The 21,799-nt window shown below is 52.3% G+C and overlaps 3 protein-coding genes across 3 annotated transcripts in view; all 3 read left to right on the forward strand.

The window, feature by feature from the left end:
• LOC125953919 (DAZ-associated protein 2) overlaps nucleotides 1-21,799 on the forward strand; it is a 215,716-nt gene that overhangs the window by 24,670 nt on the left and 169,247 nt on the right. The gene's annotated exons all lie outside the window — the stretch shown is intronic.
• LOC125953912 (protein hairy) lies at nucleotides 7,882-10,412 on the forward strand. The gene is made up of 3 exons (XM_049683749.1): nucleotides 7,882-8,551; nucleotides 8,679-8,774; nucleotides 8,934-10,412. Exons 1-3 carry the CDS (start codon nucleotides 8,447-8,449, stop codon nucleotides 9,906-9,908), a joined length of 1,176 nt encoding a protein of 391 aa, XP_049539706.1. The 5' UTR covers nucleotides 7,882-8,446; the 3' UTR covers nucleotides 9,909-10,412.
• LOC125953920 (uncharacterized) lies at nucleotides 19,251-20,553 on the forward strand. Its single transcript, XM_049683760.1, has 4 exons — nucleotides 19,251-19,717; nucleotides 19,796-19,966; nucleotides 20,056-20,214; nucleotides 20,300-20,553. The coding sequence occupies exons 1-4, from the start codon at nucleotides 19,658-19,660 to the stop codon at nucleotides 20,447-20,449; spliced, it is 540 nt and encodes a 179-aa protein (XP_049539717.1). The 5' UTR covers nucleotides 19,251-19,657; the 3' UTR covers nucleotides 20,450-20,553.

Raw genomic sequence — 21,799 nt, forward strand, 5'->3', positions numbered from 1 at the left:
TCCAGTGGTGGCTGGAGATCGAACCTGTCTGCGACGAAAGGAACTTCCGGAGGTTCACGGCTCCCCGAAGGATCACGACTTTTCCTCCGTCTTCCTCCAGACCCAAAACAGGTCTGTGACTCTGGTCCAACACAAAAACAGAACCCAGGGCCCTGTGGAATACACACACAGACACGCGAGAAGGGCCACCGCCAACGTTCGTTTCGATCGTTTGTCTTCACCGTTGACGTTATCTTATCGCGCGCGCGAGCAAGGAAGCTTCGAACATTCCCTGATTTACGCCCTCTCGGTTCTCTCTCTCTCTCTCTCACTCCCGGAGTCCCCTTTCCCTTTTCGATCGATACACGCCCCTTGTCGATATCACGAACGAGTCACGAACGAACGAGACATTCGAGGGAAGCTGATCCATATCTCTAATCGGCGTTTCCACATCCTTTCACCTCTGGCTTCACTCTCCGGCTCGAACACCAAGATTCCTGGCAGGATTTACATTATTTATATCTCGAACTCTCCTGCTCCTCGGAGCAGTCCCCTGGATGCCGGAGATGACAGTTTTATCGCTCGATTTGGAATAAATTTTCCGGACTTTTCTTCCGACGCACGGTTCTCCCTCCCGGCTTAGGCCCATTTTGGAGGTTAGGGAACGATGCCTAATGAAGTGATCAAACCACACACACGCATACATGATCGCGAGCGCGCGCACACGCCCTTCGGTTCCGTTGATTTGTATTCAACCGACGGTTTGTCGGTTTGATTCCTCTTCTTCCCGCCAGTCGCCTATTAAAGGATATAAGCCTTCAGGGCCTTCATCCTTACCTTGGGCTCGATGTCTATCTGGGTTTTATGGTAATTCCGGACCGATCGAGACCGGTCCCCGGGGGGTGGAGGCTTATGGACCCGAGGGTGAAATTGAGTTGCTCACGGTGAAATGCTAATCGGGAACGCACGGGAATGTGAGGAATGTGTCGCCGTGTATGCCGTGGGTGCTGCAGACAACACCCTTCAACGAAAAGTCTCTAGCCTTCCCCTTGGGCCCGGTCTCTGGGTTTGGGTCAAGGTATTAAATAAAGGAGGAAATCTTTAATCTACGATTCGAAGCTTAATTTATGGCGGAATCAATTGCGATCGTACCCCTGGAGATGCGTCAAAGTAGCGGCTGCTTCCGCCTTCGCGCGCAATCACCATCATCATCATCCCCGCGGTTCTCTCTCTCACGGAAGATGAAAGGCGAAATTGGAAAATTATTTTGCTCACACAACCTTCGGCGGGTTTTTAACCAACCGCGGCCAATAGATGCTGCTGCTGCTGCTGCTGAGTGATCCGGAAAGGAAACCTTCGGCTGCGCGCAATCGAAGCGAGGAAAACAGATTAAGAGATGCACTCACATCACAACGAAGGGGGGGGGGGGGGGTGAAAAGAGTGCGAGGGGGTGGACATCTCATCACCCGATCAGTTCGCGCCCCATTAAAACGCTCACCGACATACGTACGCGTACTGCGACTTCCTGTGGAGTGCGGATGATCTTTTCGGGATCGTGTCCAATTAATGTCCAACCAATTAGACGCACCGTAGCCACCGCCGCCACTGCTGACGTCAACACGTTGGAAGCGTCGAGCGGGATGCAGATGCAGGCCAGTTGCATCGAAAGGTTAATTGCTTCCTCGATCGCTCGTTCGTTCGCTCGCATAATCTGCCGGTCTGGAAAGGTTTCTGGAGCGTAAGTGAAGGGGCGTTGTTGCTGTTCCATCGTCACTCAGTGGATCACCGGAGATCCACTCGCCCGTACGCGTGTCCCTCTGATGGATGGCCTGGACGGTACCATACACACATGCACACACACACGCACCCCTAGCACGGGAGGGAGAAAGTATTTGAAATACGTCCGGCAGCTATTGAAGTCGACCGAAAACGGTACCATAAAGTCAACGCCAATGTTCCCTCCTGCCTGAGGACGGCGATAGCGGGAGACGGGAGACGCGAAGGCGCGATGGTGTGGCCGGTGGGCCATTAATTTGTAGAATTTACAACCCCACCAACGTGTGATCATAACTTAGTCCACAGTGACGCCGCCATCGTTGGTTTTAGCACGTGGTAACCATCTCGACATAACAAGCAGCGAACAAACGATCATTCACGCGCTGTTGCTGTTGTTGATGCTGTTGTTGATGCTGTTGTGGTGGTTGTCCGTCCGGTTCGAGTTTGATTGTCTGGCTCGAGAGAAAGAGAGAAAGAAAGAAAGGGAGGTTGAGAGGAGGAGAAGAAAAATCGTTCTAAATTCCATCTCATTTCTCACCAAATCGCCCCCTCACACTCACACCTTCGCACACCCTTTACAACGCTCTGACACTCTGAAACAACAATCAACCATCACGGGAACAACTGGATCAGAATCAGTGGTCCTCTGGTCCGGCAGGTGGAATCGCATGCTGTGGTTGCAAACCGCAGCTGAAGTGATCCGTGTGGGCGTGGGAGACAACACCAAACACCCACCATGCCAACCACCGCATCCACATCCGCCCAGTCAACGTGCTTTACCTCCTCCCCCACACAAAGGGGTCTCTTTGGTAATTAATTGGTTATTTTGTTCTGTTTTGAAAACGGCTGCCCGGGCGGAACGTGCTGCTAATAATTATCGCCGACCGTGAAAGTGGTTGCGTTGCCGGCAGCGTCAGCAAGTATTAGCCGCCGTCAGAGCCAGCAGCCGGTCGCCACAGCAACATGTGGGTTGGTTACGACGTTTGTCCCCTCTTCCTGCTACTGCTACTGCTGCCGGTGTGTACTACTTGACGTTTTTACGATGCAACGAGACGAGACGAGCGAACGATTGAATGCACGGTTCTAATGGATTTGGAGAAACGTGCTAAATGAGTTGTTTAACGTCCGACATGTTCCACCGAAGCGGTTCCATTCCCGTGGGATGTGGGTAATGGACTGTAGGGCTTCAAGTTCAGTTTGCTGCAGGGCGCTAGTTTGTTGCTTTCTATTTTTGCGACCTGCCCAAGGCTCACTAGATCATTACTGCATGCACGTTCTGAAGCCGGAGTAATCAATGATTTAATATCTTGGATAAAACTATGCCACGAAGGTCGACCTCGAACCAACTTCAAGGATTGATATTGATCGCGACGGCGATGACTTAATGTGTTCCAAGGTTTCATTATTTATAGAAATTGGTATTGTGTTGATAAAAAAAAATCTAGAAAGAAAATGTTCTCAAATAACTCTAGAATTGTCACAAGTACTCATATAATTTGACTAATTGTTAAGAATTAGTGTCGAGTGCCACTATTCCTCTGGAAAAGATCAATAACTGGACGATAAATCAGAATTCGAAAAGATTTTGAAACACTTGAACGTTTAACTCCAATTTCCGTCGAGCAGAATATTAGAAAAACATTAGAAAACTATGAGCAGTTTGCATTCCAGGCTCTGCACTTTGCACTCAAAACACCGCCACAACATGTTGGACTACCCCAGCCCAGATGTAGCCGCGCGAGTTGATCACACATAATCATCGAAGGAATTTCACGCCTTCGGTGTGCTGCGCTAGTGGTGGTATTCCGGTACTCCAACGTGCGCCGCCATGTCGATCGTGCGCCTGCACGTGCTCCCAGGGGGCTTTGAAGTCACCTATCCCACCTCTCGCCCTTCAGCACCCCCTCCCCCCTCGCAGACGTTTGTTTGAACAAGTTTTAACCGAGCAAAAATCCCACCAAGCGACGGTGCGAGTTCTACGAACTTGTGGTGTTGCCTTCGGCCACCACTTGATGCGCCACCATCGCGGGTGCGGAGCGCGTGCTTATCAGCTTCCCAGGTTTACAAACTGGTAGAACGGTAGTAACGTCGAGGGCGACGACGGCGGTGACGACGGCGGTGACGGTGCCACCACCACCATCGTCGTCGTCGTTGCTGCCCGGTGATTCAAGACACCGATAAGCCACCACCGTGCCACACGCGAGGCCAACATTTTCTCTACTCCTTCGTCTCTCTCTCTCGCGCACTCTTGCCACCGTTCCGCGAACTGGACTACGTGCAATGGACGGACAACCCATAACCTCAACCTTTTTCCCCGCTGTCGCGTGTGTCATGTGCGTGTGTGCGTCAACCACCGATCGTCGGCAAATGGCGTCGTCGCTCGGGCTCGGCAAGGTTGCTTGTCTCCTTGGCGACCAGCAACGGCAACAACGGTGGCGGTATCCACCACCCGTCAGAGGTATTTTTGGAATCTCTTCCGATCGGTTTTCGAAGTCGAGCATCGTGCCTCGATTCTCCACCATTAATGATCGGCCAACGAAAGGCCCCCCCGGGGGGACCAGACCAGCAGCACGCACGACACGCAGACCAGCCTGGGGCCCGTGCGCGGTGCACTATTGCTCCCGGTCGAATCAGAGCATGACAAGCGAAACATGGAAATGCATTATCGGTGTGTCGGTGATGAAGCTACGCTCCCCCCGGCACAGACGATCGCCATTTGATGGCCATTTTATTGCAGCGGAACTCTTAAAATTGGGTCACTGCGATCGCTGCTGCTGCTATGAGGACGATCGAGATGATCTATCAAAAGTTTGGTTCGCGTTCGACATCAGCTCATCGGGCTGTGGTCGACAGATCATGCAACGACGACTTCTTTACCCTCGATGGTAACGTTGTTCCTACTGCTGGGTAAAGACCGTCTCTTTACAGAGCCGTTCGTCACCTGAAGCGCGACTTTTACTAATCTGCGTCTGGCTTGCGTCTGGCCAGGGTAAAACCACGTCGTCGTCGTCGTCGTCGTCTGTCGCTCTCGTCTCGACAATCCGTTGCAAAATAAACAAACTCACCGCGTGGCCGAGTTTACGCGCCGACTCCAGATTAACTGCGATTTAGACTTCGGTGCTGATGCTGCCTGCTACGATGTTGTTTCTGCTTTTCCACAATTTTTCCCGCTTCAGGTGATAACGTGGAAAGAAAAACATTGGCCGCCAGCATTGGTTGCTCTGGTTTCCTTCTAGCGATGTAGCGTGAGGCCCACTAAGGCCAAAGAACAACATCTCGCCAGCCTCTTTTTTGCCTCTTTTTCGAGGCAAACCTTCTTTCGGGCCGTTCTCGCTGACCCCGCTGTGTGCCCGGCGTGTTGTCGACGTTCGAGGTAAAGGAAGCCAGCAGGCCCTCGTACGTGCGTGCTTGTGTGTGTGTGGGTCATTTCATTGATGAAATCCCCTAAAGGAACGCACGCAGAACGTGCTGCAGCGGGGGATGTTGTTTTAACTCGAATCGAGCAGCAGTCTGCATGCGGAGTCGACGCACTAATGAGTGGCCAAATGGTCAAATATTTGCTCGACGCCATCGCCACGCCAAGGCCGGCAGGATGTGCGCAGAGAAGGATTAACCTGCAGCAGCAGCACCACCAGGACGACGACGACGACTGGCCGGAGATGTTTTCGTTGGCGATTAGTTGGGCGATTTCCGTCTCAGGAGTCCAGAGCGCGTCCATCCCTCGGGAGACTCGACCACCACCACGGCCCATTCATGCTCACGGTCAGCTTGTTTGTGGAAGAGATTAGCCCGGCCTAGGGGGTCCCTCGAGACCTCGGCTGCGTTTCCGGTTTCGGTTCTCCAGAAGGCAGATCATCTCGACGACGACAACAACAGCCACGGTGTTTGGTCTCGGTCGACCTGTCTCTGGTCTGCTGACACCTCGTACCGTATGACCCAGCACGAGCCATCAATCCCACATCCCTTTTCTTCTTGATTTCGATATTCTGTCTCCAGGTGCGTGCATAGAAAAAGGGGAAAAGCATTTGCATTTCGATGCGTAGCTCCAAGTGATGATCATTTCAAGCCGTGCGTCACTCGCCTCGATCATAGATCATATCACACACACACACACACACACACACGCGCGCGCGCTTCGCTTTTTCCATAAACCACCGCTTCGTTGGTCAAGTGCATCATGCATGCACTCCAAGAAATGCAACGCTCGCACTCAAAACCTCCACCGATCACGTCATCGCCTTAAACACGCACGGGCGGGCGGGCGCGCGCGCACGTACCCCCGCGGTCTTCGCTGGAGCGCACGAGAAAAAGACGATGAAAAGAGAAGCGATCGGGCGCGCGCGCGCGCCCTCGCTCGCGATCACGATCGTCTCCTCGTCGAATGCGATCAGTTCGGTTTGCTGGTGCAGCAGCGTCACGTCTCATTTTACCGCCTCATCGTCATCGTCATCGTCATCGCCATCATCATCATCACCGTGATCGCGCGGACCGCAAAGTGAGCAAAGGAACGAAGAAGTTGAGCGAAAGGCGAAGCGGGCGCAACGCGCGAGAAATTCTTTTCTCACGGTTTCGGTCGGTCGGTCGGTCGGTCGCGAGCCGCGAGCTTGTGCGTGCGCCCCGTCTCCACACTTAGACCTCCCCCCTTTTCTGCTCTCTCTCTCTCTCTATCTCTGCTCCATCCAACGACACGCGATGATGGCGCTCAGCTCGAGCGAACCGCTCGCGTTCGCTCTCAGCGCACCGCGCCATTCGTGTGCTACTCGTGTTTTATCGGAAGCCGCCACTTGCTGGCTGCGGAGTGGAGCAGCAGCAGCATGTGGAGCTACTGCTGACTCGGCATCGCGCTCGCCGGCACACGATGATCGTGCCACGCGATTCCCCTTTTTTCGCGGCGGTTCGTGGCGCGTGGCGCTCCACACCGAGCTGAGTGCCCCCGCAGCAGTTGGAGGGGAGTTTGAGTCGTCTCCACCGTCATGCCGATCGTGTGGCGATCGTGTGGCGATCGCGCGACCGCACGCTCTCTTTCTCATCCGTCTGTCTGTTTCTTCCTTCATCGCTGTTTCATTTTCTCGCGTATCCTTTTTTGGATCTTCTCTTTTTGGATTCTCTTCTTGATGTGATTTGTCTGTGAATCTGATCGGGGTTTTTTTAATTTTTTTGGGGAGGGTAAATCGGCAAAGTCTCAGGCATCGGGTAGGAAGGTGCGCTTGGCATAGATTCCGTAAAATGGGCCACGCGACACCGCGACGCGGCACTACCTCTATACTGTTCGCTACCCTGATGGGGTCGCTTCCTTTTGATGACCTGCATTTCTTTCTCGCAGAAATTGTTACAGGTATTAGGTTAGCGATATGACCTGTAAAGAACCTGCTTGTCCGGATTGATTAACTAAAGAGCCTCTAGCAATGCCATTTCATCATTGATGGATCATTGATTAACATTCAACAACGAAAAGGACATCTCCTCAAACATACGTTCCGTTTGGTCTCACCGAGATGCCAAACCTTCGCCTCTCGATCCTCGACCAGATACCGGTGCTGCCATCTGTTGAGCGCATCCGTCAACACCGATGGGCTCAAAAAAACCCAAAAAAAGCGATCGCCGACAGCTCTCGGATCTTCTCGCCCATCTCTTCGTCGTTCGTGTGAAGGCCGTAAAAACATTAGTGTTTGAGGCGGCCAAAGAAAGAGATAGAGCGAGAAAACTGTGTGGCCGAAAAGGATGCAGAGAACGGCAAAGGGACCCGGAGGATCTACCTGCAACCAGGACGAACTCCAGTGATGAGCGTGAACGAGAAAGCGAGACTACTGCCTGGCCTCATCTCATTCACTCCACGGGTCCCTTGGGGTGGCAAAAGGATTCTTACCTGCCGTGCGAGCGAAACAGAGCACTACGAAGTGCCTTGACGATCGGCTTTGATTTGTTGTTCCATCTCTCTCGCGGCCGAAGGATAACGTCACATTTCGTCCTTTGCTCTTTCCCATCTCCCTTCTTCGTTCGTCCCAACAACCGAGCGCCCCGTTCGTGTGTCTCGCTCTCGCGACCCACCGTTCGGGTGCACGAACGACGATCACAAAGCGAGAGGTGCAAGAGCGAAAAGTGGATCTAGTGACCGACGGCGCACAACCCGAGATCAAACTCGTTCGAGCTCTCGAGGAGGCAACAACAACCGCTCCAAAGCACTAGGAGATAATATTCCCGAAACGCTATCTTCCCATCGTCCCATTCGTGCGTTCGTTCGTTCGTTCGTTCGTTCCGTCGTTCGTGGTCGAGCCCCCGGTAAGCCGAACAACCAGCTCGCTCGCTCGGCTAGTTGCGCGCCAAAGTCCGAAGAGAGCAGTTCAAAGGAGCAACCGCAGCAAGTGCACGTGAACTCGCGGATCATCGAGCAAGGGTTGAAAGTGAAAATTACGTGCCTTAAAAAAAACGTTACCGATTTTGTGCCTCTGTGCTATGCCTTTAACAACGAAGATTACTATCGGTGAAAAGTGAAGTGATTTTGGCCGCTTTTGTGCCAGCAAATCGTGCAGAACACACAACACAGAGCAGAGTGTGCTAGTGTGTGCCTTGAGTGTGGAAAATATTTGAAAGTGCGAAGCAGGCCGCCAAACAACGAAAAGGCTGCCCCACCAGAGCCATCAGTGCCAACTCGGATAATATACCAGCAGAAACACACAGAAAACAGTGCAAAATGGTTACAGGAGTCGGTGCCACGCAACAGGTAGCCGGTTCGCCAGCAACCACACAGATCCCACCGGCCGAGCCGGTCAAGCGCTCCAGCTCAGACAATCGCAGGGTAAGTGTCATTCACATTGAATCGAGCTTTTTCTGGAATTGATGTTTCGAAGAAAAAAAACACTTCGCTTCCCAAGTATTGCCCGGTAACTAATGGTGTCTTTGTTTGTGTTCCTTCGTTTCTTTAGAGCAACAAACCGATCATGGAGAAACGGCGTCGCGCTCGCATCAATAACTGCCTGAACGAGCTGAAAGCGCTGATCCTCGACGCTATGAAAAAAGACGTAAGTATTTTTGCTCAAATTGTTATAAGTCTTGTTGTGTGCTTGTGCGTGCGCTATTCGCTACAGCAAACCGAACAGAACACCGACCTTGTCGTGCTTCCGATCATTATTAACCAATCACCTTTCCCTCTCTCTCCCTCTCTCTTTCTGTGATAATAGCCGGCACGTCACTCGAAGCTGGAGAAGGCCGACATCCTGGAGATGACGGTAAAGCACCTGGAAAACCTGCAGCGCCAGCAGAGCGCAATGTCGCAGGCGACCGATCCGAGCGTGATGAACAAGTTCAAGGCCGGGTTCAACGAGTGTGCCCAGGAGGTTGGTCGCTTCCCAGAGATCGATCCGCTGGTCAAGCGCCGGCTAATGCAGCACCTCAGCAACTGCATCAACGGCGTCAAGACGGAGACACTGTCGAAGCGCCACCATCATGCGCAGAGCTCACCGGCCGGTTCGCAGGCCCCGCTTCACATTCTGCCCTCGCCACCGAGCTCACCCGAGCAGCACCATCACCATTACGGTGCGGCCACTACCTCGAGTGCATCGGGAACTCCCCATCACCATCTGCCCCTCAGTGCCATCCAGACCGGTAACGGTAGTGTGTACATGACGAACGGTGTCGGTGGTTCGAGCGTCCAGCTGATCCCGACCAAGCTCCCCAACGGTAGCCTGGCGTTCGTGTTGCCCCAGAGTGCACCGGTTGCACCCGTACCGATGCTCGTCCCTATCCCAACCCGTACCGCCTCGACTGGATCTGCTTCGTCGAGCCACTCCGGATCGTCATCGTCGCTGTACGATCGCGTTTCGCGCGAACACGCTACCTCACCGTACCATGCGCCACCGAGCCCGGCCAACTCCAACTACGAACCGATGGAGTGCCAATCGGTACAACCGCACCACCAGTACTACCTCCAGCAGCAGCAGCAACAGCAGCAGCAGCAACAGCAGCAACAGCAACAGCAACAACAGTCGTTCAGCACCTCCAGCACCACGAGCAGCAGTAGCAGCAGCAGCAGTGGTAGTCCCGATAGCCCACTGTCGCTGGTCATGAAGAAGCCCTACCACGACGATGTCGACGAAGACGATCAGGATATGAAGCAGGAAGATGACGATGGTAAGGCTTGCTGGCGACCCTGGTAAATCTCATCATCGTGGTGCGCCAAGCCCAATTCCGGAGTCATGAACACAACAGTACCTAAAGTGAAGTTTGGAGTGAAATCGGCCAAGTATAGTTTGCTGCAGTGCAGTGTGTATCGCCGTCATCGCCACCGTCACCACCGTCACCACCGACACGAGGCTGCAGTGATCGATGTGCACTCGACCTTCCCCTCTGCCAGTGCCCCTGATCTGCTCGCTAGTCATACGGTTTTCCGTGATCGAGGAAAGCTATGCATCTTAGTGTGTGATCCGCGCTGCGCTCGTAGAGAAGAGTGACGATCAAGATCCTGTGCTGGTGTGTGTGTGTCAGTGTGTGTGTCCGTTGTGAGTGTACGGTGGACAGAGGGACCAATCAACGACAATAACTACTACTACTACTACTATTACTACTACTACTAGAACCGTGATGCTGTGACTAGCGTTTAAGGACAAACTAATGAGGGAAATAACGAGTGCGTGTGTGTCATAGAAGAAGGGGGGGGGGGGGGGGGGGCGATCGATGGGATTGATAGCTTTATACGCGCAATTTGCTTCATCAGGAGGTTCGAGCGGATTGATTCAGGGTGAATTCGAGGGAGTTTAGTTTTCTTCCTAGTTTTGTGCGTTTTTCTTTTTTCGGTTTCGATTCCTTTTTTCTTTACTTTGCAATTCTTCCAAACAAAACAAATGTGCGACATAAATCACAAACGTCTTCCAGACTATCCACAAGGCACAAGAAGGGGCCAGGGGATTGCGATGCGGTCACGTGGTGCCACTGCTACTACCGCTGCTAGGGTAGAGACTAACGCAGAGAGTGCACGTGCACGCGTGCAGTACGTTGTAAGGGATTATTACTATTGTAACAGGTCCTCGGTTTCAGTCTGAGTTAGTAGTTTAAATTTTGCTAAATTATTTTCCACAAAATGGGGTGTCCCCCCTTTAGCGAGGCGCAAACACGGATAGAAGGCAATGAGCAATGAGTTCGGTTCGGAGAGAAATTGAGCATAGTTTCGTTATCTTTAAGATCGCCAAGGCCAACACGTATTTAAGAACAGAGTAAGCAATACAGGACAATCGAGAGCCGTAAGCCAATCGAACCTAGTAGCACCTAGAGGACATAAGAAGAAGTGCGTTTCTAGTTTTTTTAAGAAAACCTCAAACTGTTGCAAATAGTAGACTCTAAGAGATCCACAATCCCTTTTTATATTTTGTAAAGAAAACCTCCTGCCACGTAGCCTCCCTTATCCCATATCGCGGAAGGCACCAGGACAGTGTCCTGGATGGAAGCCCCCGGTGGGGTCAAAGGTTGGCCAACGTGAAATCGACGAAGACGAATGGAAAATATAGAAAAACCAAAATCATAATTTCAAGTATGATAACAAACATAAACTACCACCGTGTTACTGGATGCCTTCCTTTCCGAATTAAGGTCATATGGTTGTTGTTTTCTGCGCCACCGAACCACCGTTAACAAAGCGTTTTTCCGAAAAAATGAGCAGGCGCCCTGACGTCAAACCGTGATTTGACGATTTGTTTCGATTGTTTTCGCTCGTTGTCACCCCTCACCCTCCCCTCTTCAGCCCGTTCTGTTGTTCCCTTACCGTTGATCGACTCTCAACAGCCCGTTCCGTCCGTTCGTTCGTTCGTTCGTTCGCTCGTGGTTGGTGGTCACGCACGCGCATGCAACCAAATCGCTCCCGACCCCCTTCTTCTGCTGCCCGCCGCTGACTCGTGCCACCTGTTGTTTTTGTTGCCGTTGTTGTTCTGCGTGTTCGCTGTGGCATCATCGAATCTTCTGGGTGATTTATGCAAGAGGTGTGTGTGGACGTGACGAGAAACAGGGGCGGGGTGCTTTTAATTTGGCCCGAAGTCGTGTCCGGAACCGGGAGCTCATTTAATGTCCGGTTGTCATCCGGAAACGAGCGGAAGCGCACTGGCCACCTCGCACACACACACTCACACATGCCTTTCGTGTCGTGTAATTGGATTGAAACGAGACGCGACGCAGTGATTGAGAGATATCAACGGCCACAAAGCCACAACTCTGTATTGATGACCTTCAACACGGAAGTGGTGTTGGCTGGAACCGTGGCTCGATGGTGGCCATCCGGTAAGTGGTACACATGCACGTGGTGGCGGCACGTGTAATCTAGGAGGGGCCGCCGCCTCGCAGCACAAACAGTCCCGGAGGTGATTTGCAGCGAGAAGCATTTCAAAGGAATCCCCGGATGAGCACAAAACTTTTCACGATGGTCCAAAAATCATTGCAAAGTCCAATGATGTGCCATCGGTTACTGTGATCGTGGTTCGAAATGGTCCAAATTTAAATTCGTGGATAGCTTGGATCTCACAATCTCACTACACTAGCAACATTGTTTGCCAGCATATGGAGGAACCAGGAATACAAATTCACAAGACAGATCCTCCCCCGGAGACAGAGAGACAACGGAACAAACAAAAGAAAAATCCAGAATAACTAATACCTGCATTAAAAAATATATTGCAATTCACGCGATGACATCGAATTGAAAGTGAAAACATCCGGCGCCGATCACGTTTCGCCATCAGAAGAAGGCATTTCAAATCGATATTCGCCGGCCGTCGCCTGTCGGAAAGGGGGGGGGGCGGATTTGATAATCTCGACGTCTCGCCAAAGGTACCTAAACGTAGATGTTGAACAAGCGACGACGCCTTCTAATGCGTCATTCGCAATGCTGTTTGTCGTCTTTCAAATGCTCTCCCTCGATGCAAATCCAGACATCGATGCATCGAGCACGACATTCCCGGGGGGTACTCGGGGCGGGGCGGCGGATTCCAGCAACCCAAAACTGCTTCCCTCCTACCCTCCCCGAAACACCTTCCCTTGTTAGTCACGTGATTCGATTTGGAGTGCGAGACGAGCAGCAGAAATAAATGAATTCCACCATCGGCGGCCGATCGGTCTGTCTGCGCGCACCGGATTCGGGCTCACGTGACCACGGAAAGGAGGGAGGGAGGGAGCTAATGGGATACAGGTCGGGTACACGAGATCACCGCACGCATCTTGCAAGCATCAGACCGACCCACTTAGCCCGAGCCCGATCGATGCCGGGCATTGCCTTCGAGCAACCGAGGCGTGTTCCAAATTCAAATTCGCGACACGTGACCGCCAGTCCTTCGCCTGGTGGATCTTGCGCCGGTGGATCTCGTGACGCCTTTTCACTTCACGGGATCACTTCACCAGATCTAGTCCATTGTCCTAGCGGCATGCAACATTTAAATTCACAACCTAGAGCCGTGGCTTCCTAGTTGTGGTTGACCAATTTACCCAAATGTAAGCGACACGTTTGCAAACCAAATGTCACCCTCGGGTCAGTGTACCACCCTCCCCCCCTCCCCCTCACGAGAGGGTGCAGTGCGCAGATCTCATGCGTCACGTGAGCATCGAACTAAAGGGGCGCTCGTTGTTTCGAAACAGAAAACCAAAAGTCCATTGGATCGTGCTGCACTTCCTCTTCTCTTCTGATAATGGTGGCCCAAAATAGATGAATGAAACGTGTGCATGAGCCGAACATTATCAGCGAGCGAAGTGAAGCGTCATTGCGCCACTGAATTGCAATAAAGTTGCAAACGACAACTCCTCTCGAACGTGCCGCAATATACTCCACGAAATGTTTGTACATTGGAGCGAGATGGTTGGCGATTTGTTGCCAAAAGTGCAAGCGGTCGAAAGGTGATCCTCGACGTTGACGTCGTTGGCGATAACGCACCCCAGCGGATTAGTATGTGTGTGTGTATGTGGGTGGTGGGCGATGGGGAGGTGAGGCCACCTTGTTTACTTTCAATTTGTTTCCATTTCGCTCCACATTGGCGGTGTGCGATTCGTGCGTGCATCACGCCAACTCGTAGCCTCCGAGTATTTGGTCCGGTAATGATTTACCGGTTCATGCTACCATGGACACACACACACACACACACGATGCCGTGGGCCAGCGAAAAGTGAGGTTAATTTTACCCGACGACGATCCTCAGAGAGCGCTACCTCTTTGACAGGAGGACGCATTTGACAAACGGACATGTTGGCGCAATTCCCCCACTTGCCACCGTGCCGTGCCACTTTAATGATCTCTGACACAGTGACAGTGTGTGGCCACGAGCACGGTGGCAACATTGTCCGCATAGTTACGGATAGCCGTTGGTGAGGTGAGTGCGTAGATGGTCTCTATTATTTATGCTCCGTTTGACTCGAGGTTGACATGTCGCCATTCGAAGTGACTGCTGGTACTACTAGCACTTCTGGTCCAGATGGAGGATAGGGTTGTGGTCTAACAAATCGTCTGCAGGAGGTGCTTCTGGTCCGGAAGTCTTACTACGATCAACTTTAATTATGGTAAAAAATGCTTCAAAGGTCCGCGAGTACTTCATTTGCAGGACATAAGACTACGAGTTGATTACTGAGTCTGTAGTTGAATTTACGAAGTTACGAAGTCACATATAATTGAACTATCCCTGTAGTAAATGAATCCTAATTAATGTAAATGAATTTTTCTGTGTATATCAATCAATTGGACGACCTCAAATACGCTGCAATTGCCACGAATTCAAGTCGAGTTCAGGCGTCTTATGGCACATATCTTACTGCATCTGTTGCAGGTCGCAACTGATCTTCATCTGTCTTAAATACTACTTCTAGTATAACTTCAAAGATCGAGCTACTATCACACGCAACTTATCCACGTCTTTTCCTCATATCCATGTCTATTCTCCCATAAAACCTGTTGCAGGCAAAATGAAAACACCTGATAGAGCGAGAGCGAGCTACTCTCCGTTCCTCTAGTGCTAATCAACCTTCCATACCAGGCCGATCGATCACACTAGCTTCTCCTGCGATGCGGTTGGCTTATCTTAACCACACAATCCCGATCACGTCAACGTCTGTCCACGCGTCCATCTATCCCCCTCTTTCTCTAGATAGACCGCTGCAACCTGATCGTGTTACGTTCGTCCGCCAATGCCTTGGAATCTCTAGTGCGGTGTGGCGGTGTTTATGATGATGACGATGATGATGATGATGATGATGGTTGGTGGCCAGCCCAAAAGGTCCGCGACATGTGCGCACGTTTTAGGATCGGTTGCTGCTGCTGCTGCTGCTGTGGTCACGCCACTCGTAGGAGGCTCTCTCTCTCTCTCTCTCTCTCATCCCACCGCCAGCCAGCCTGTCACGTTTCCGGTTGGAGGTGACCGCAAAAGAGGTCCAGAGGTCCGTGTCGAAATATCTGCATCGATCTCGATGGAGTTCGCGTGCGCACTCGCGTCAGCGCAGCAGGCCACGCGCACTCCTCAACTCAGAGAGAGAGACAAGGAGAGAGCAACCTCCCCCCTTCCCTCCCCTGCAACAGCATCTTTGGCCATTTCGTGGAGTGACCCGTCGTGGCGTTTTGTGGGGTGGCAGGGCGGTTAAGTCGCCACCGCTCGCTAGAGATTATCGTTTCACGCTTCGATTTGACTTTGACAGGACGGCCAACGCGATGGAATCGATAGTACGGACGAGGCACTGCCAAATAGAGAGCAGAGCGAGAACGAGAGACGAGATGCCGGCACTTCCACACGCCATTAACCGACGATCCGAGGGGCTTGCCGTCCCGGGGGGCGGGAGGACATAAGACGAGAGTCAAGAAAGAGCGGTGCTGAGATGGTGACTACTGCGCACGAGGGATCGAGGGCAATGGTCCGCAGAACGTGGGAACGTGGTGGCGGTTGGCGATACACGGACCACGAGAGGTGGGAGTGGGTTGTTGGGAGGCTAGGGGGTGGGTGTTCGAGGGTTGGTTGCGCGTGCGCGCGTGCTCGACCAAACCATCATTAGGCAGCTGCGAGGCAGGGATAGGGGGGGGGGGGTTATACCCCCTCCCCCGTTCAGTGGGTGGCGGGTAGGGGATGGTGGTGTCAGAGCTCACCTCGCGTGTGATCGTGTCGAGCGACCGCGATGCCGCCGCCGTCGTCGTCGCCGTCGTTTCGCTTCGTCGACCACAGAAGCCACGTCAGAGGTGGAGGTGACTCGAGGGTGACGGTGACGGTAGCGGTGGTGGTGGTGGTGGTACATTGTAGCACTTTGTGTGTCGCGCCCCAACGCCACGCGGAATTGCTAATCACACACACGTGTGTGTGTGTGTGTGTGTGCTTCACCGCCTCCTTCATCACAAATCCTCCCTTTTTGCTTCTTGCTCCTCGACTCATCATCATCATCATCATCTGTCGGGTGGTTTCGATTGAGAGCCCGGTCGTGACGGGGCGAGGCGCTGTTTGCTTGCCGATGGCCCGTGCTGTGCGTGCGTGTGTGTGTGTGTGTGTGTACGTGGGGCGCACGAGCGCACGAGCCACACCGTGACTATGGTGCACTATGGGGTTTCCGTGATAGTCACGCGAAACGATCATCCGTCCGCTGGCGTTGGTTGTTTTTTTTTTTTTTGGGAGGGGGGAAGGCGGTTGACCCGGATGTATTGGATGAGAGGAACCATTGCTGGTGCTGCTGCTACTCAGCCGGTTAAACCCCCGGGGGAAGTCGTGACTGTCACCTGTTTGTGGCATAAAAGGTGGAGGCTTATCTGCCAGCTATATGGCTGTCTCCGCGATAATTCTCGAGAGCTCGAGAGTGATTTTTGGGGATAAATCTAGGCCATTTCCTTCAAGTCTGTAGATATGACCTTGAGGCGACAAACGACCACCTGTCGACGAACCTGTTGGAAGATCTTTCTCTCTTTTGTCACTTCATCTACACTTCACTTGGAGGGACTTCAGGGGAACCATGGATGCATGGAGCACCAGAAACTGGTTATTCCGATTAGATTCTCAAGAGTGTGAGCGATGACTCTGCTGCTCCGACTTCAGGCCGTCTAGACGAGTTGGAATTTATCGAGGAATGTTGGCATAAGTGAAGGATCTGCACGCGTAGCTCCCATTAGATCAACTCAGGTTAGTGGTGCTTGGTTTTGTTCTGCACTGATTCAACAGATGGTTGATGCTCCGGAATTGATTAATTGGAGTTTATGTACTGGTACGACATGCAAGGAACATTGAGGCTTTGAGTTGTGTTCAAGTATTGGACAATGTTGTAAAATGTTTTATCTTAAGGAATATCCCTGTATCATTTAAGGGAGGGGCTATGGTTAATTCTAAAACTAAAAAAGGCTCATTTTTGAAGATTTTTGGTTAAGCAACCATTCAACTTAAATTTCTAACCTAAATTTCATATTAAACTACAACTTTTTAAGAATATTTTGCTGTATTTTGTGGAAGATTTGTTAAAAATTACGCTCATGGTATCCAATCTAAAAAGGCAAGCCTGTAAAAATGTTCTTTTTGCGTGGTGTCCATCATAGCTTTTTACTGGGCCATCGGAAATGTATTAAATAATATTCTTTTGTTAGATTATAAGTTTTTCCAGGTGGTCCCGTTAAATTTTTAATGAATTTTCTGATTTTTCGATTTTTGGTAGCGCCTTAACGTTGAGTGTTGTTGCTTTTAAAGTGTTGCTTTTTACGATTTTGCCCCAAAAAACAAATTTTATATATATTTAAAAAAATATCTATAGTTGAACTCAACGGAGCTACCCGGCAATTAATGTACAGATTATAGGTTCAAAATTTAAAATTGATCAGTCCAGTAGGTTTTATGCTACGATGGTCACCGAGTTTGAAACCGTAGGAAACGCGTTTCAAAGTTGCAAAGCGCTGTTTTTTTTCAAAAAAAATTAAAATCTTTGTTAGTTGTGCTTCGATTGATCCACAAACTTTTACACAACATTCTTGAAATGGATAAGCATTTATGAAAAAATGTAAAAAGTAAATGTACCTTAGACCCTCCTTGGAAGTGCCACAGGTTCTTCTTCCTATAGAACCCGAGCCACCAAACAGAGACTAGGTTCTGTCCACTGGAACTAGAACACGAAGTACCTCAAGACAATACCCGGAGGCCGGCACGTGGACACCAGCGAGATCTTGCAGACCTCGTCTTCGGTTCGGTGTTAACAATTGTCCAGGAAATAGAATTTTGCAAAACGAAAAGAAAAAATAGAGACAGGAAGACAGCATCCGGTGTCCGCTCGCGGATCGCGGGTTCTCCAACCGGCTCGTATCGTGGCGAAGGAGGAGGAGGAGGAGAGGAAGAGTGAATGTTGTTGACTCAGATCGCCGGGCCCCCCCCTCTTCCATTCTCCCTTGCAGTCAACCGCCCGGTAGCGACACATCAAGTGCGCAGTGCACGCAACCGACCACTTATTCCACGTTTGTTTCGCACCTCGCCGTCAGCGGTACCCCTCTGCTCCCCACCCCTTCGCTCGCGTCTAGTCAGACGACCACCAACGGCGTTTGCGATCCCGTCCGCCCGCCCGCTCCTTCTTTCCTCGCCATCGCATCATCCGTCGACCGCAGAACTATCCGCGAGCGCGCGCGCGCAGCTTCACAATGACTCCCGCGTCGTTCCCCGTCGTTCCACGCAACCACCACCGCCGCCACCGCCACCACCACCGAGGTGCGAGTCGGACGCATGACAAGTACACAACCGTGGCATGCGGCACAACTTTGTTGTAATTACGGCGCGAGCACACACTCACACACATACTCGCGCACACACAGGCACAGCTCCCGGGCAGCGGGCGCGCTCGTGGCACAAAAAAAAAACCCCAGCGGGACACACACGCGCGCCCAGGCACGACGACGCCCGTCACGTTGATGTGGAGATAATTTTTCATTTTGCGAACCACCTCCCCCCACCTCTCGCCACATTACACCAACGCCACCAAGCGGCGTTGGAGGTGCCCGCGATTCTCACAGGTGACCGTTTGATTAAAGATTGTGCCCGCCATCGCACGTCGTCGTCGTCGACGACTGGTGGCGATGGCGATCTAATGCAATTAGCGAACCGTGGCCAGACGAGCGCCGGGACACACGTCGTCGTCGTCGCCGTCGTCCGAATGCTGGATGATGATGCGGGGGCCACCGCAAGACACGCAGCGCGACGAGCGACTCTTGATTGATAGTCGATCGAGCGTAAAGCGTTTGACGTTTACACGAGCTAACTATGGAGTGGCCGGACCTGGATCCGGTGGTCCGGAAGGAGTAAAGAAGCGATGGCGGTGAACGGGCGCATCAGCAATCCGTTGGTGGCTTTTTGGAGTCGCCGTGATTCGTGGTTTTTTGGAAGCGTCTTCAGGTAACAACATCCTCGGATACTCGTGTTCGCGTGCCGATGATGCAACCTCTCGCTTGCTGCGGATCTTCGACAGGATTTCCGCATTTCAAATACCGCCACTAACCTATCGTGTCAATCCATTCATTAGAGATCATGGAGCTAAGCCCCGGGGGCATGTTCTGGGTCAGTATAGACATGGTCAAGGTTACTTATCGTGCTGAGAGCGTAAAGCGATGACCGATAGTGTCATGAAATGTAGATCGCTCCATCCGATCGCACCACATCGTACAGAGCTCATTGCGTAAGCGATCATATGCGACATGTTTGCGATCAAAAACCTTTAACCCGCCCCCTTTGCGTCACAATTAACCGCACGCCATACACAGTGTGTGTACGCGGATCGGGATCATGTCCGATCTGTTGCGATAAAACTTAACAACGAACTCAAGTTCTGCTCATGCGACATGCGATGCCATGGCCTGGTAATATAAATAGTGTTTCGCTGCCACAGGTTGAATGTCATTTTGCTGCTGGTAGCGAGCAAACCAAACACACACACACACACACACACACACGGGAGGATCATGGTCGACAGCTACATCTCCAAGGCGGTACTACTGCTGGTGCTGTTAGTGCAGCGACTGGTAAGAAATTAGAAAATTAGAACCCTCCTGGGGAACCTTCTTGCACACTAACCCCCTTTTCGCGATCGCGCCTCGAAGGTCGCTGAGTTTGTGGTTCAGTTCGGTGATACGATGAAACCGTGCGGTGACCAGCACTCGGACGACATGCTGCTCGATCTGTCCGGCTTGCAGGTGATCCCGAACGACGATGACAACATGATGCTGGACGGAAAGGTGCGCATCAACAAGGCGCTCGTGAGCCCGATCGAGGTGAGTATCGCGCCACGCCGCTCGGAGTTGGTTTGCAGCAAGTCAATAAACGTCCATCTACCCTAACGCTCTGTGTAAACCTTCCCCAGCTAAACATCTACACCAAACGGTTGGAGAAGGGCGAGTGGAACGAGGCCGTACTAGGGCGCAAGATTCTGGACCTTTGCCCGCTGCTCCAGGTCGCAACCGAGCCCTGGTTTGTCATTACGAGCGCGATGGGACAGAAGGAGTGTCCGTTCGAGGCCGGGGTAAGCATGCACTGGCCACACATCCACTCGGACTCGGAACCTCTGAAAACCTCCGCTGCTTCTGCTCTTGTTTTTCCCCGTCCAGCACGAGGAATCCTTTATGCAGCTCGAGGTCGGTGACTTTGGGTTTACCATCCCGCCGGACTTTGCCGGCGAATGGAAGGCCTTCTTCGAGGTGGACTCGCAGGGCCAAACGTACTGCATGATGGCCGATTTTAGCATCGTGGAAGTCTAGACGACGTCGTCGGCCCGGACACGCGCGCTTCGCTTATCCGCGCGGTGGCGAAAGTACTTTGAATCCCTAAATAAAAGCCAACAGAGATATAACTTGGAATTGTAAACTGCGATTGCTGCTGCTGCTGCTGCCGCTGCTGCTCTTCCTCGCGATTTGCGAGTCAAATCGGTGACAATTGTGGTGACGGCGTGTCTGTTCCATCGGCATCGGCTTTCTCCCCCCTGTTCTGTCCAGGATAAGACACGTTATTTGCGATGTAAATGGCCACCCGACGGTTAAGCCTAACACGCTTAGTGCAGTACCATCTGTTCCTGATTCGATTACGTGGCACAGTCACCGCTACTGTTACTGCTGCTGCATGTGTGGCGAAAGTGGTGTGCAGAACAACCCTTGTCAACCCGGTCGGTGTCGGTGTTGCTAAGCTCGGTGGAGTTCCACGCGATGGATGGGCAGCTCGCGCTGTTCAACCTCGCCTGACCTCGCACGCCATAACGTCCGGCACGAGGGAACGTTTCCAGCTTACACCGATTAGCTCGCTTGCCCGCTACTGCCTGGCTGGCTGGCTGACTGGGTGAGCATTAGAATAACAAACGCGTTACAGGCCACGACGGGACGACGAAGACCACCCGGTCACCCCATCGGTAGGAGGGGGTAGCGGGGGGTTTAGAGTGTCATCGTCAGGGCCGTGCACACATTAGCACGTTCAGCGTTCGACATCGCGGCATCAGCGCAGGCAGCGACAAGCCACGCGGTCCGCTCCGCTGCTGCCAGGTTAGAGATGCGCTCGCTGATGGCCTCCCGACAACGAACGTGTGTACCGGACGGGCCCGCGTGTGTGTGTGTGTGCTCGCGCGGAAATTATAACAATGTAAATGAGTTTATAAATAATTTGCTTTAATTGAACGGTACCGAACGGACGACGACGACGACGACGGCGGCGGCAACTAAGACGATCCTCGTGCAATGCGGTGGCGCGCGTACGAGCGCGTGCTTGCCCTAGCGTGCGCTCGCGCTCGTGGCGTGGATTGGAAAGTGCGCCACCGCGAGCGATCGCCACGGATCGCGTACGTTGGCGTCGTGAAAAACACCCCAAGCATACCATTGCTGCTGCTGTCGCTATCGTCGTAGCGCTGCGCTTTCGCCGTTGTTTTGAATGCCTTTACCCCCCGGGTGGGGTGAGGGATGGGTTGAGGACCCCGGGAGCGGACTGTAGCGGTTCGTTCCGCCTGATTCCGCCGTACGTATCTGACACACGATGTGTGATCCGGAAAGTTGTGTTAAACAAAAGTTAAATGATTAGCAACTATAGCACTGCGCGTCTCCATTTAAAGGACTCCAGAAGTTCCAGAG

This window comes from Anopheles darlingi, chromosome 3 (assembly GCF_943734745.1).
Source record: "Anopheles darlingi chromosome 3, idAnoDarlMG_H_01, whole genome shotgun sequence".
In the NCBI taxonomy this organism is placed as follows: domain Eukaryota; kingdom Metazoa; phylum Arthropoda; class Insecta; order Diptera; family Culicidae; genus Anopheles; species Anopheles darlingi.

Coding starts and splice junctions, on each gene's coding strand:
- LOC125953912 (XM_049683749.1), top strand. CDS start 8,447: ATGGTTACAGGAGTCGGTGCCACGCAACAGGTAGCCGGTTCGCCAGCA. Junction 8,552..8,678: donor CCAGCTCAGACAATCGCAGG/GTAAGTGTCATT, acceptor TCGTTTCTTTAG/AGCAACAAACCGATCATGGA. Junction 8,775..8,933: donor TCGACGCTATGAAAAAAGAC/GTAAGTATTTTT, acceptor CTGTGATAATAG/CCGGCACGTCACTCGAAGCT.
- LOC125953920 (XM_049683760.1), top strand. CDS start 19,658: ATGGTCGACAGCTACATCTCCAAGGCGGTACTACTGCTGGTGCTGTTA. Junction 19,967..20,055: donor CGCTCGTGAGCCCGATCGAG/GTGAGTATCGCG, acceptor AACCTTCCCCAG/CTAAACATCTACACCAAACG. Junction 20,215..20,299: donor AGTGTCCGTTCGAGGCCGGG/GTAAGCATGCAC, acceptor TTCCCCGTCCAG/CACGAGGAATCCTTTATGCA.